General features: G+C 38.3%; 1 protein-coding gene across 3 annotated transcripts in view; it reads left to right on the top strand.

Annotated features, from left to right (window-relative positions):
• Nucleotides 1–209: 209 nt before the first annotated feature.
• Nucleotides 210–14,765, top strand: part of Nbeal1 (neurobeachin like 1) — a 149,051-nt gene continuing 134,495 nt past the window's right edge. For 2 of the 3 annotated variants that reach the window (XM_052192133.1, XM_052192131.1), the window contains exons 1-4: nt 210–313; nt 1,101–1,385; nt 13,726–13,817; nt 14,202–14,363. In XM_052192133.1, coding sequence (XP_052048093.1) covers nt 1,335–1,385; nt 13,726–13,817; nt 14,202–14,363 — 305 coding nt within the window. In that variant the 5' untranslated portion in view covers nt 210–313; nt 1,101–1,334. Of the gene's footprint in view, nt 314–433; nt 630–1,100; nt 1,386–13,725; nt 13,818–14,201; nt 14,364–14,765 lie in introns of those variants that run through there. The other variant, XM_052192132.1, reaches the window with a different exon arrangement.

Below are 14,765 nucleotides of genomic sequence, written 5' to 3'. Positions count from 1 at the left end.
TCGGACTGCTTGCAGAACCCGGAGCCGAGGGCACTGCGGCTGCGCAGGCATGCCGAGGGCGGGGCTTCGGGGCTGAGCGGCCCTCGAGGAGCCGCTGGAGGGCCGGGTAACTCCCGAGAGGCCGGAATGATTAGCCGAGGGGCTGCTCCGCCCCTGGCTCCTCCCACCTCGCATCCGACGCTGCCTCGCATCCGACGCTGCCCCGCCTCCGCCTCCCGCCGGGCATCGGGGTGACACGGGGCTTCGCCGCGGGCAGGGCGGAGGGCAGCAAGTTAGCCCGCGGCGGGGTGGTGGTGGCCGGCCTGTGTTCGTGGTGAGGGGACGTCGAGGTCGGGCGGAGGCTGCCGCCGGGCGGGAAGCCCCGAGGGAGTGAGGCACAGGGCTGCAGCCTGAGGGGCGGCGGCGGGCGAGGGGGCGCGGCCGGCCCGGGCGGGTCTAGCTGCGGCCGGTTGGCGTGGGTCCCGGGTCTGGGTCCCGGAGCGCTCGGGGCCGCGCTTCTGGAGTTGATTGGCACGCCTGGCGTTTGTCTCTCTCGTTCGTAACGGGGACGCGGGGAGGAAATGGAAAGGTCCCCGGACCGCTGCGAGGCGGGGGCTGGGAGGCTCCCCCGGGAGGTGGTCCATGCCACGGTGTGTGAGCCCCTTTCTTCTTGGGTGGGGAGGTGGAGGCCAGGTAGGCAGGGGGACTTTTCGGCGCGTGGATGGTTAAAACAAACAAACCGGGAATTCCTGGGCCCTCCCCCCACGCCCTGCCCTGCAACGCAGCAAACATTCCCAGCAACTTTTAAGAAGCAGGCGAGAAATCTCGGACATTTGTTGTGTTTGGTCTGTTGTGTTTGGTCTGTTCTCCTGGTTAAAGGAAAGCGTGAGTAGGGAGTCGTCTTCCTTCCCATCTATCGCAGTTTTGGTTGTGAATCTGCAAGATTTTAGTATTTTAAATTGATCGTTAGTGGTAGTGTGCCAAAGAGGAGTTTCTGGAATATCTAACTACATTAAAAATTTATCCCTTTGAGTGGGGTAAGCAAGGCAGACAGATATGTGGGTTTTTTTATTTTTCAAATATGGTTTTAAAAAAACTTAGGATATTTTTGTAATTCACAGACCTATTTACGAGACCAGCTACCACTGATGAAGAAGTGTTGGAGTAGTTGCTGAAATTGACCCTTATTGACCTGAGACAGTCTTTTTGTTCTACGCATTTTTTTTTCTTTTTGTTTATTTCACTGCTTTGAACTTTACTGTAACGACTGAGAAACTGGGAAAATAAAATAACGTGATGTGGTCTTGAACCTTCCTTTTTGAGGAAATATTAAAGTGCCAGAGTGAAAAGCCGGAATGGCAGCCAGAGAGAGGCTCTTTGAACTTTGGATGCTTTATTGTACAAAGGTAATTTGCTTTCCTTTTTATTTCTGTACTTAAAATTACTTGATTATAAAATTTTGTGTCCAGCATTATGACCTTCATGTGTAGTGTGTTTGTTCATATTAATAATCCTGAATTGGCAGGTGTGGTGGTGCATTCCTTTAGTCCCAGAACAGAGTCCCAGAACTCGAGGCAGGCAGGGGCAGATGGAGTTATGTGAGTTCAAGTGCATCCTGGTCTACATAAGAGATTTCCAGGACAGCCGGAAAGACCAGCCAGGAGACCCTGTCTCAAAAAACAAAATACCAAACAACTCCCCCATCCTGAATTTAAAAAAAACATGCAAGAGGAGTAAATAAAAAATTCATAAAAAAAACGCAAGAAATCTTTTATTTCCCTTCTTTTTTTCAGTTTTAAGTACATTGACAATATTAGCCTGCTATTAAAAACTTACAAGTTTTTCTTTGATATATCTTCAATGACTCAAAATTATATAGGTAGATTGTACCTATTAAAGGAAAATAAAACTCTAACTCTTATTGTGTGTAGGATATGTGGGGAGGGGGCACATGGGCGCCTTGGTACTTTTATAGAGGTCCGAGGACAACTTTGTGGATTAGGTTGGCCCTCTCCACATTTATACAGGGTCCTAAGATTCAATTTAGGTCAGCAGGATTGTGTGGCAGGTGCTTTCCCATCGAGCCATCTTACCTGCCCCAGATATTTTATTTTTATGATATTTTTTCTTCCCTGAATTGGAGGTAAAAACAGTTTTGTTTGGACATTAATTTTCTTTATCAACCTTTTAAATTATTTTTGAAGGTTATTGATTGAGGCGGTTATTATGGGATTAACATGTTAGCACATACTAGCATTATCTCACTAGATACAAACTAGAGTCTGGTGAGGTGAGTATTGTAATTATTCCTTTATTCAGGAGAACTGATATAGGTGTGAGTTTGGAATTCAGAAGTATCCGATTCAGGTTCCATGTTTTTAACCATTTTGCCATTCAGAAATAAATTTCTATAACTTCCTTCATGTGAATTTTTGCAAAGTAAGTTTGAGTTTAGGTCACTGGGAAGGGTGTTTCTCACGTGAGGATCTATTTTAGTACATTGAAAATATGGCAGTGGTCAGAGATCCATTCATTCTCAGTCTGTGGGTTAACTTAGGTGTTGTGGTAATGTTCTCTGATCACAATCTGTAGTTTTGCATTATATATTCAAGTTTGTTTTTGAAATATAATTTCAGCTAATTAACCAGAAATTTATCCCATAAGAAGTCATCCCATTTTGACTATAATTTTTCTTAACTTCCTGGTTTGATAGTTATAACTATTAAAGTATATATTTGCAAATATATATTTATGTAACTGTGCACATATATATTTATATAAATGTGTACACACATACCTTGAAATGTTAATATAAAAATTTTAAATAGCTTTTAGGCTTATATTGACAGAAATATCTTTTTTGAAAATAAACAATCCTAATAAAAAAGGAATCTATTTCATCTAGACAATGTTGAAAATAGTCACTTGCCGGGCGGTGGTGGCGCATGCCTGTAATCCCAGCACTCTGGGAGGCAGAGGCCGGCGGATTCTGAGTTCGAGGCCAGCCTGGTCTACAGAGTGAGTTCCAGGACAGCCAGGGCTATACAGAGAAACCCTGTTTCGAAAAAACCAAATCCAAAAAAAAAAAAAAAAGAAAAAAGAAAAGAAAAGAAAAGAAAATAGTGACTAACATGTTAGCCAAAAGTTAAAATGAAATTTTAGTATGAATGTCCAATAATTTAAAAGTGACTTGTTAAAAAATATATTACACTTACTAATTTTCAACATTTTCAGAATGAGAAATGGTAAATGAAATTATATTGTTTTACTAATTATGTTTTTTTCTAGGTAGAATAAATGACTATGTATTGAAATTGAAAAGATAGTATGTTATTGATACACACTGATTTTTTTTAAAATTTGCCTTATTGAATATAAGCATGAATTATTTTGTCACGAATTCTTCCTCCGCTCCCCCCCTCTGGCACTGGGGATAGAATTCAGGGCCTTGAGTGTTCCAGGCAAGTCCCCAAGCTGCATTCAATTCTACTGTCAAATTTTGAAGCCTCCTTTCTTGGACAGAAAGATAAATCTAATTTTTATGATTAAAATTAAACCATGTTTGCTCTTAAGATTTAATTTTGTGTTGTTTCAAGAAGTAGTTGTTTAAATGTGTTTTTTTTTTTTTTTTTTTTTTTTTTAAAACAGTTCATGGTGAATCTGCTTTTTAGATAGTAACGTGTGACCTTGGATCAGGTAGCCAGTCACCAAGTGCACAGTCACAGGCTAGACCCGCCTCCCTGAGGATGCTGGGATACCACTGATCTGGACCTTCTAGCCTCTGTGCTTTTGCTCCTTCTCCAGCAGTTAGACCCTCGAAACAGGACTTCCCCACCACCCCCAGTCACATTTTAAGACCTTTTTTGCTTCATGTTTTACAGTTTTGACGAGTTTTCGTACAATTTGAAGACTTGTTAGATCTTATAAAAATGTTTTCTGCAGCAGAGTTCTGAGAGATTCTTAGACTTGTGGCTTGGAATTGTGAGGTTCAGTTTTGGCTCTTCTATTTTCTTTTGTGACCCTGAGCAAGACTTACCTTTTTGTGTCTGTTTTTCATTTGCTAAGTAATATGGTATGTTTAGGGAGGATGCTTGTTAAACTCACCGAATGTTGTTTAGATTTTTTTTTTTTAATTTTTATTTTTAGAGATAGAGTTTCTTTGTGCAGCCCTGGCTATTCTGGAACTTTGCTATGTAGACCAGGCTGACCTTCTAGGAGAGGGCATTGGATCCCTTGGAACTGGAATTATGAACAGTTGTGTGCTGGGGACTGAACCTGGGTCCTCTGGAAGAGCCTTCTCTTTAACTTTTTTTTTTTTTTTTTGGTTTTGACCTTGGAGAGCTTTGTTTATGCTTTTCATAATGTGAATTATTATATAACCTTTTTTAGTTCTCTTCCTTAAAACTTTTATTATGGAAATTGTCAATATGCACGAAGTTGGATGCACAGTAAACCTTGATTTGTCACTCAGTTCAGCAGTGGTCAGTGTACACCCTAGTACTTCTGTAACCTTCTGTGTTCCCTATCTTTACTGAGTGTTTTAAATCAAATTCCACGCATTTTAAATGTTGCCTATAGATATTTAAAATGTATCTGTAAAATATACTACAAATATGTATCTGATATCTGTAAAATGTCTTAAAAGCTATCGCAGTAGGTGCTGGAGAGATAGCTCAGTGGTTGAGAGCACTGACTGCTTTTCCAGAGAACGGAGGACCAAATCCTACCATCCACGTGGCAGCTTATAACTGTCTGTAACTCCAACATATGACACCTTCACACAGACATGCATACAGGCCAAACACCAATGCAATAGAATGGAAGTAAATTATTAAAAAAAATCATGATAGAATAATTCTTTACATTCTAAAAGATGTATTTATATTCACACTTCTCTGCCAATTTCATAAAATTTTATTTTCTCACTGCATAATTAAATATTTAAACAAATGATATATACTATATTTTATTGAAAGAATATATGACACCATATAGATTCCCCTCTACCATACTTGTGGTAGGAAGCAGTTTTTGATCTTAGAGTTTTCTGCAATCTGTATTTTGTTAATGGATATCCTCAATTTTTTTTTTTTCCTGAGACAGGGTTTCTCTGTGTAGCCCTGGCTGTCCTGGAACTCACTCTGTAGACCAGGCTGGCCTCGAACTCAGAAATCTGCCACCTCTACTTCCCAAGTGCTGGGATTAAAGGCTTGCACCACCACTGCCCGGCTCCAAATTTTTAAAAATTATTTCTCTTTAGGTTTGGGTGCCTGTGACCTGACAAGTATCGACCTGTGATTCAGGTTCTAGTTTGGTTATGGAAGGCTGTAATAATTCATACATGTACCTGTTACCTGTTGTATGAGGATTTCATATTACTGTAATGTTCCAACACTTTTTGTTAGGATATGCAGAGAGGTGAGTTTTCATCATTTATTGACGACAGTTCCTTAAAAGAAAGTCATGTTGCATAAATGTTTGATTCTTTTTGTCGATTTGCAGAACAATGACTTGATTAACAAAAGGAACAGTTTTCCTGGAGTACCAAGTTTATTTTTCATGATTAAAATTTAAAGTGTTTACCATTTTGCTGTCCTACTTCATTTTTTTGAGTACATAAAACATTGTATACATACCTGATTACAGAAGAAATCTTTGAAGATTATGAAGGTCTGTTTTTATGTCAGTGAAGTTAAGGCATGTTTCATATTTGCCACTGTGCTAAACTGACTTTGTATTTCAGTGTGTAGTTAGTAGCTCATTCTTGTAATGCTTTGGCATTGCCACTGAGTAGTTGGAAAGTTTAGTAAGTGTACTCTTGGTTTATACAGCTTTGTAAAAGGAATGCTGTGGACTGTGATAGGAATAAGTAGAAGTACTTAATCTGAGTTCAGTTGCAAGACTAATAATAGAGATGAAAGTCTTCTGAATAGAAGTTTCTATTTTAGCAGGTGGATCCTCACACATTAAATTGAACATTTGCTAAAATACTTGGTAATTGTTTCTTCTTAGTAGTTTTTTTCTTAAGTTAACAAGTAATTACAGAGCGTGCTCTATAATTTTTTTTTTTTTTTTTTTTTTGGTTTTTCGAGGCAGGGTTTCTCTGTGTGGCCCTGGCTGTGCTGGAACTCTCTATAGACCAGGCTGGTCTCGAAGAAGAACTCAGAAATCCGCCTGCCTCTGCCTCCCAAGTGCTGGGATTAAAGGCGTGCGCCACCACTGCTCGGCTCCAAATTTTTAATACTTGTGTGCATGGAATAATCAAGGCAGGCTGATATTTGTCTACTCCCCTCACATAATTACTTTATGGTGTGAAGTTTGTTACCAGATATTTCAAGCTTATCTTTTCTTACCATTTCCTTCTGGGAATAGGGTTTAATTGCATTGTTAGAAATATGACTATCCATAACAGATTTGTTAACTTTTGTAGTTATTATATAGGAAGGATGATAAGAAGGAACACTATTCCTGTTCCCTGAAGATTGTTACAGTAGTTGATTTGACCACTAATTCAAGTTACATGTAGTCTGAACTTTCTGGCTTTCAAATAGTTGTCCCCACCCAGGGTCACGAATTTAATGGACAGTGCATTACATTTTATATAGTTCTTAAAAGTTAAACATTAAATTTGGACAGCTCTAATCTAGTATCTGATTTTAGTTCATTAGTTAGCAACTGCTTCTCTGGATATATTTATCCAGTAGATAGGCAAATGACACCTGTTTAGTGTCTTCTGATTTTACATTGCTCAGTCTTAAGACAGAAACAAAAAGAGGTAAGTTTTATATAATGATATACAAGTTTTCTTGATCTACCTACTTTTCTTCCTTCTCTTCTTTTCTTTTCTTTCATATTTTTAGTGTTGCTGATTGAACCTAGGGCTTTGCAGATAATAAACACATCTGCACTGCTGAGCGGTCTCCTCAGTCCTTCGACTTTTCCGTTTTTTGCAGTAGTGTCTTACCAAGTTGCCCAGTGTGGTCTTGAACTCATACTGTAGCCTAGGCAGATCTTGAACTTTGACCTCTTCATGTCTCAACCTCCTAAGTGGCTGGGATTACAGACATGCACTAGGCTTGACTCAGATGTATTTCTACCAGACGTGTGTATATAGCAGCTAGTTGCTAGGATACATAGAGGAGAAATTGAGCAGCTCAAATTCTTCAGTAAGATTTAAGTTTATTTTGAGGTAGGAGAGATAGTTCAGTGGTTAAGAGTGGTTGCTCTTCAGGAGATCCAAGTATGATTCCCAACACCACATGGCAGCTCACAAATGTCTTGTTACTCCCGTCCCAAGAGATTCAGTGACCTCTTTGGTCTTCCAGGGCATTAGGCATACATGTGGTGCACAGACATACACAGAGGCAAACCACTTAAACATAAAATGTTTAAATGCATTTTTGTTCTTACTGGAACAAATGATCACAAAGTGATAGGAAGGTGACATCTTGAAATGTGCAGTGTAGTTTGAAAGACAGGGTTCATTAGTTATGTTGTAAACAGGGTCTCATTGATCCCAGGCTGGCAAAGACTCTTTAAGTTTTTTAAATTAGATTTACTTTATGTGAATGTTTTGGCTACATGCATGTATGCATACCAATTGTGTGCTTGGTGCTGTGGAAGTTGGAAGAGGTTATTGGATTTCCTGGAACTGGAGGTATAGATGGTTGTGACTAATCATTTAGGTCCTGGGAATTGAGACCAGCCCGGCTAAAACTCTTGGTATTCCTGCCTCATCCTCCCAAGCACTGGTGCTGTAGAGAGGTTCTGTCTTCATCTGCTGTTGTTGAGATTCAGATTACCCTGAAATAATTGAGTGGAGCTAGTAGAAATTAGTGGATCCAAAATTTAGCTTTAGTTTTTTGCTTTTCATCTTAAGGACTTCACATCAGGGCATCTGGTTCTTTACATTTCTAGTTCCTCACCTGTCAAATGGGAGAAAGAGATTTTATTTACTTCTCAAAGTTGTTGAGGAAAAAATGAGTTTAGTTATAAGTACATTAAAAGTAAGAAAATGCAGTTCTTATATTTTGTAGTATAATTCTCATTGGCCTTTATGTGTTTACAGTCAGGGCAGTTTTTCTCTTTTTGGTGATGATAAAGCTGGGCTAATAAAGTATCTGAAATTTTTTAATCTTAATTTTCAAAAGATTGGCATTCAAGCATAGTGCTTAGGTATCTTGAATAATGATGTGAATTTTTATTTTCCCCAACTTAAAACCAAGTTTGTTTTGGACCTTGGTGATGCTCCATTTCCTGCTGTTGCCCTTTGTCCTTCTAAATCTGGAATATGACTAAAATAGATAGTTTTGCAGTGACCTCACAGTAAAGTTCCTTTTCAGAATAAAAGTTTTGCTTTTATTTAGTCATGTTTTATTTAGATTAAGAAAAATCATGTACCTCTTTTATACAGATTTTGAAACGTTGTACTGGTGGCTTCTAATTTCATGTTTTTTTAGGACATTAGATGTGAAAGTAAGAAATGAATATTTTATTATCAGTAGACCTGAACGTTGTCTTTAGGAAACGAATATTGCCTGTATGGTTTTGTTTGTGCTCATCATGCAATACTTTAAAAATTATTTTGTTGTTGGGGTGGGCATGGTTGTACATACTTTTGATCTGTGCATTCAGAATGCAGGTAGATCTCTAAGTTCAAGGCCAACCTGGTCTGCTTGGAGAGTTTCAGGCTACCCTGGCTATATAGTGAAACCCTGTCTTAAGAGCCACTTTTTTTTTGTTATTCTTTTGATTATCTAAATTTTCCTAGTAGTTGGTAGTGGATATAGCACTTAGTCTTTGTAGCATTATGCTTAGTTACAGAAGAATCTGAAGAGGCCCCAATTTTGGAAACTGATACTTTGGCAGATCATTCATAAAGTTAGCTAGTACAAGACCACTAGGTTTTCTGGTAAGCATTCTGAGTTTTCAGTCCTTGAGGGACATTCAAGTACTTTGTATGTAGATATGGAGTTCAAAAGGGAGGTCTATGTTAAAAATAAATACTTGAGTGTTACATTGGAAATTACAGGTACATAAGGAGAAGAGAGTAAATTCCGGAAGCCCTAGACTTAAAGAGCTTTTATTTAGGATTAGAGAGAAGTCCAGTGTTTCTATTCCTTAAACACATAAAATGCATATTAAGGAGTTTGGATAGGAGAACTAGAAGTATTGGTTTCTCAGAAAGTGGACTGGTGTTATGAAGCAGGGAGTAGTCCAGAAGAGTGCAGCAGAACTCTTTAGGAAAGCTTTTGGGAGCCTGGGTGTGGCGGTACATATGTCCAAATACTGAGGAGACTGAGAGAATTCTGAGTTCCAGAACAAAACAAAAAGCTAGGGGGGAATTGCTCAGTGGCAAAAGTGCTTGTTTAAAAGTGTAAGAGTTCTGATGTGATCAGATCCCTGATGCAGTAGTGCACATCTGTAATCCTAGTTTGCCCACAGTGAGATAGAGTTCTGATGTGATCAGATCCCAGATGCAGTAGTGCACATCTGTAATCTTAGTTTTTCCACAGTGAGATAGGAGCTGGAGCTAGGAGAGTTTCTGAAAGTTTACAGGCCAGTTAGCCTGACTATGCTCAGTGGTGAACAAGAAACCCCTCCTTAAGTGAGGTGGGAGGTAAGGACCAACACCCGAACTTATCATCTGAGCCTTATATGGGTGCTCAGGCATGCACACATACATTCTCTGTCTGTCTGTGTCTGTCTCTCTGTCTCTAAGAATAATCCCTCAAACATTGTGGAGTATCTGTTGGAATCATTTTTCAAAGGCTGGTAGTGCCAGTAAAAGCAGTAAAAGTGATAATAAAAGATGTTAAAAATAAAGGTTGTTTATTTATATTAGGGAATGAATTTAGGCCCTCGTGCATGCTATAAGTAGGTGCAGTGTTGCTGAGCTATAAACCCCTTTCCTCTTCATTTAATTTTACTTTTTTTATTATTAAATTTAGACTTGAATTTGTTACCATGCTGCTTTTTCATGTAAAAAGGTTTCCTCTTGATTTTTTTTTTGTATCAAACTGGTCAAGAATATTGTCTCTTGGCATGATAACACTGCCATCTAGAACATTGTAACAGTTTCAGGTTTCCAAAATCCATCTGTAATTCTAGAGAATTAAACATGTATGTGTGTATAACATAAACTTACTATTCCATGACTTGAATAATTGTAAATATTCCCATAACAATACTGTTTACAAGATAAGAGACCTCTACTATGATTAAAGTAGCTTACAAATTAATATGAATAACACACACTTTAAAGATTCTTACATCCTAGAAACCAACTTGTGACAGCTCCTTGAAACTGCAATTTTAGAGATAAAGCTTCTTTGTTTGTTTGATGGATTGATTGATTGAGACTGGGTTTCTCTGGGTAGCCTTGGCTTTCCTGAAACTTACTCTGTAGACCAGGCTGGCCTGGAACCCAAGATCCTGTTGCTTCTGCCTTCTGAGTGCTGGCACTGAAGGTGTGTGTCACCACTGTCCTGCTAGAAATAAAGCTTTAGTCATCGTGTCAGCATGTTGATTTGCCTTACAACAGTTTCCTTTGCTGTGAAATTATGGGGCAAGTTTACTGCAGGGATCTGGGAGTGGTGGCTCTTTGAACCAAACAAAACCAGATAGTTGTCCCAAGTTCAAGGCCAGCCTGGTCTACTTAGAGAGTTACAGGTTAGTCAGAGCTACATAGACCCTGTTACAAAAAGCCAAAACCAAATCCCAAACCCTTCAAAACCAAACTACCATTAAAAAACTTTTACTGAAATAAAGAATTGTGACCAAAATCCCATTCTATCACAATCTGCTTTCCTGATCACAGTTATCCTTCCTGTATGTAACCTGCACTTTTAGCTTATCTCAGTCACTTGACAACTCGTGTATTCATGCACCCAGTCTTGAGCCAGGAGCTTGTGAGCTACAACATCACCTTCAGTTGTGACTTCTCTTGATACTGAACACTGAATTCAGAAGACACCATCAACATATGTCCCTCACAAAGCTGACATAGAGTGTTAAAATAAATGAGAGTGCCACAATAAAGATTTCAGGAAGGGAAGAAAGGCACACAGCAGCAGTTCATGGCAGTCCTGAAAACGAAGTAGTCCCTGCTCCAGTCCACTCCAGGGGATTACATTGCCGGGCTTGTATTCCCTTTCCTCTTCCACCAACCTAGCTCACTCTTTATTTTTTTTTTGGCTTCATGATCTTGAAAATTTTTATTTTGTATAATTTTTCTTTTTTACTTTTAAGATTTATTTGTTTTTTATTTATATGAGTACACTGCAGCTATCTTCAGACATACACCAGAAGAGGGCATCAGATCCCTTACAGATAGTTGTGAGCCACCATGTGGTTGCTGGGAGTTGAACTCAGGACCTCTGGAAAAGCAGTCAGTGCTCTTAACTGCTGAGCCATCTCTCCAGCACCTAAGTTTTCTTTTTTAAAATCTTAAGAAGGTATAAGAGTTTGTTCTTTATTGTGACAAGACAACTCAGCTAGCTTTCTGTATTTAGAAGTCAGTCAAGAAGGACGCTTTACTAATTCTGCCACTTGCTCTTCCTTGTGTACTTGCACTGTTCAGTAACTCCAGTGTATACGCCATATTGGAGTTAAGGCCAACATTTGCTCCTTATTTTAATAGTAGAGACTGAATTTTCTCCACCGTTTTAGATTCTGGAGCTGAGACATGTATGTATGTTTCTAAATATAATCACTTTGACTCCTAGGTCAGTATAATTTATAATGGTAGTTATTTTTTCTCTAGATCTGGTGCTGTTTGCTATATTGCATATTTGCCACTATTAGACTATATTATGCAATTACTGAGTAATTTTGTTATGAGTACATTGAGATTCAGATATTGGGCTACTTTTAATTTCAGAAAAATAAGCAGGTCATAGATTTTGATTATTGTTGATATTCAGTAGTTGCCACCTTTTTATTTTATTGGTATTCAACTTTTTATTTTTTTTTTAAATTTTATTGTTATTTTTGTTTTAGACAGGGACTCATTTTGTAACCCTGGCTTTCCTGAAACTCAGTATTAGACCAAGCTGGCCTCAAACAATAAAGTCCTCTAGTCTTGGCCTCCTGAATGCTGGGATTTAAGTCTGGGTGATACTGAATTGGCCCTAGCACTCTTGGAATTACATTGTGTATTGTGTTAGTAAATGTATAAATAAGGGAGATAAGGTCACGCTGTAGTGTTGCAGCATGCTGAGCTCAATCATGAGTGACTAAGTGGTAATAGTCTGCTTTGTTAGAAAGTCTGGTAAAGAGAACTCTAGGTAGTTGTATCTTTATTGTTTTATACTGAGGAGAAAAATGTAATTACTCCTGATTCTGATGTAGGCATCTTTCTTTTTATGGCCTTTGGTGGTAAAGTGTAGTTCATCTACAGATTCTTCTAGGCTGAATGAGATCTGATTATTTTGTGTATTAACTATTCTAGCCTAAGCTTGACAGATCCTGACTGAACCCATTCTTTCCTTTTTTAACCTAAGTCTCCACCTACTATGTCCCCATGCATGGTTTACAGCTAGTGTGGTGTAGTAGAATGGGGACCTGTTGGATTCATGTCATGTATCCCTGCAGCAGTTTCTAGATTATGACTTTGGGCAAGTTACATATCCTTTTGTAATTTGTAAAAGTAGGAAAACTAAACCTATTCTGGATAGCTGTAAGGTATAAATAAGATAATAGGTTAAAAATGCCTGCTGTTCCAGATAACAGATACTTTATTTCTTAAATGAAACAGTACTTTTTCTTCTTTGTAATTGCTGAGTTTCCTAGGAGAATTCTATACTTGTTAAACACTTGGTAGTACTGACCTTTAGAGTCTGCATGAGGGCTTAGAATGTAGGTCAGTACTACAGTGCTGGTATAGAATTTGAACCAGATACTAGCGAGTTGCTAAATTAAACATGAAGAGAAATGCATTAAAGTTTTATATGGTTGTGTGACTGTTTTATGTCTCACTTTTACCAAGAAGTAATCCTCTACTTTTTATAAAGAATCTAATGAGAACCCTAGTTACTTATGTTTTTGGAGTTTTATCCCTAATGGATAAATGAGTGAATGAATAGATAACTAATTTCAAATGTAAAGAACAAGTAATGTCTTAGAAAATTTCTCATAGATGCTATTCGTTCATTCTCTAAAGTATGTACGTCTTCTGATTTCTTTTGTGAAGTTATAGATAGTGGTAATTTATAAGCTGGTTTTGAAACAATACAGCAGTAGAAAACAAATCCTCAAAGGTCAGCAGTTGCTGTGCGTTTTGGGAACATTCTTTAAGATTCTAGATTCTAGTGTAATGCTTTTATTTTAGGGAAACAACTTGCTAGTGATTCCTTTGTCTTAGATCAGTGCTTAAGCCATGATGTTTAATGATCTCATATCTAAACTTCTAAATTACATGGTGAAATTTGACTGCTTCAAACAAGTGTTGATCCAGGCAGAGGTGGCAAACTCCCCTAATCCCATCATTCAAGAGGCAGAGGCAGGAAGATCTTTTGTGAATGTAAGACCAGCCTGGTCTACAGAGTGAGTTCCATGACAGCCAGCACAGAGAAACCTTGCCTAAAAAAACAAAGAGAAAAAAAAGTGTTGAGACAAAAGGGGGAAAAGTGCTAAGACTGCAGACCTGGTCCTGTGAATTGCTGGTCTTACCATGCTAGGTAGTTATGTAGGTGTTATGCATTGCTTTTTCTGATAACTTAATATGTGATGATCTTTTCATTTTAGAAAGATCCAGATTACCTGAGACTGTGGTTGGACAATTTTGTTTTAAGTTATGAACAATTTTTAGATGTTGACTTTGAAAAGCTGCCTACGAGGTATGTTTACTGCGAGCGGGTGAGATTATTAATTTTTGGCAGAAGGATTTTATTACAAGTTCAGCAGCTATGCTCTGAATAGTCTCTGTACTCCTGCACAGTCATGTTCTCATAGTGATCGTGGCTCAGTGATCTTAGCTTTTGCTGGCCAGCGTTATACTTGGCTCTTCCCGACTTTGATGAGCTACCTCCCCCTTGGTGGTCTGAAATTCACTTAGAGAGCTTACAAGTGGGAGAGAGTGTTCCACAAGATTGCTTTTACTTCAGTTGTCCACATTTAACGTTTTTTATTGCGTTCATTCATCCATCCATCCATTTGTTTGTTTGTTTGTTGTTTGTATATCTTTATGTTTCAACACTTATTTCCTTGCCCATATCTTACAGGGTAGATGATATGCCTCCAGGAATATCTCTGCTTCCTGATAATATTCTGCAGGTTCTGAGGATCCAGCTGCTACATTGTGTTCAGAAAACAGCAGATGGGTTAGAGGAACAACAACAAGCATTGTCAATTTTGCTTGTCAAATTCTTCATTATTCTTTGCAGGTATCTGATATAAAAAAAGTAAAATTTTAGCATAATTATTACCAAAAGACTAATAAAAATAATACTTTCTAGTGATGTTTGTATGAATCTTTAAGGAATACCTTTTACATCATGATTGGTTAGCATACTGGAAAGCTTAATTACTGTACCTAATTGTAGAGACACTCAGCCAAGAATTTTAAATGAGTCTGTCAAGATGGCTCAGTGGGTAAAGGCACCTGCTGCCAACCCTGTTGAGTCTTCTGGACCGGTATGGTGGAAAGAGAATCGGTTCCCTACAGTTTTGTCCTTTATGGCACACAAGGACCAGTACAATGGACATGTATACACAAAAATAAATTTTGATAAATATAATAAAATTGTTTGTGTTGTTTAAGAAAGAGTAAACTTAAGGCAACTTTA

The sequence above is a fragment of the Apodemus sylvaticus genome, chromosome 9 (assembly GCF_947179515.1).
Source record: "Apodemus sylvaticus chromosome 9, mApoSyl1.1, whole genome shotgun sequence".
Taxonomy (NCBI): Eukaryota; Metazoa; Chordata; class Mammalia; order Rodentia; family Muridae; genus Apodemus; species Apodemus sylvaticus.
This window is presented reverse-complemented; position numbering and strand designations above follow the sequence as displayed.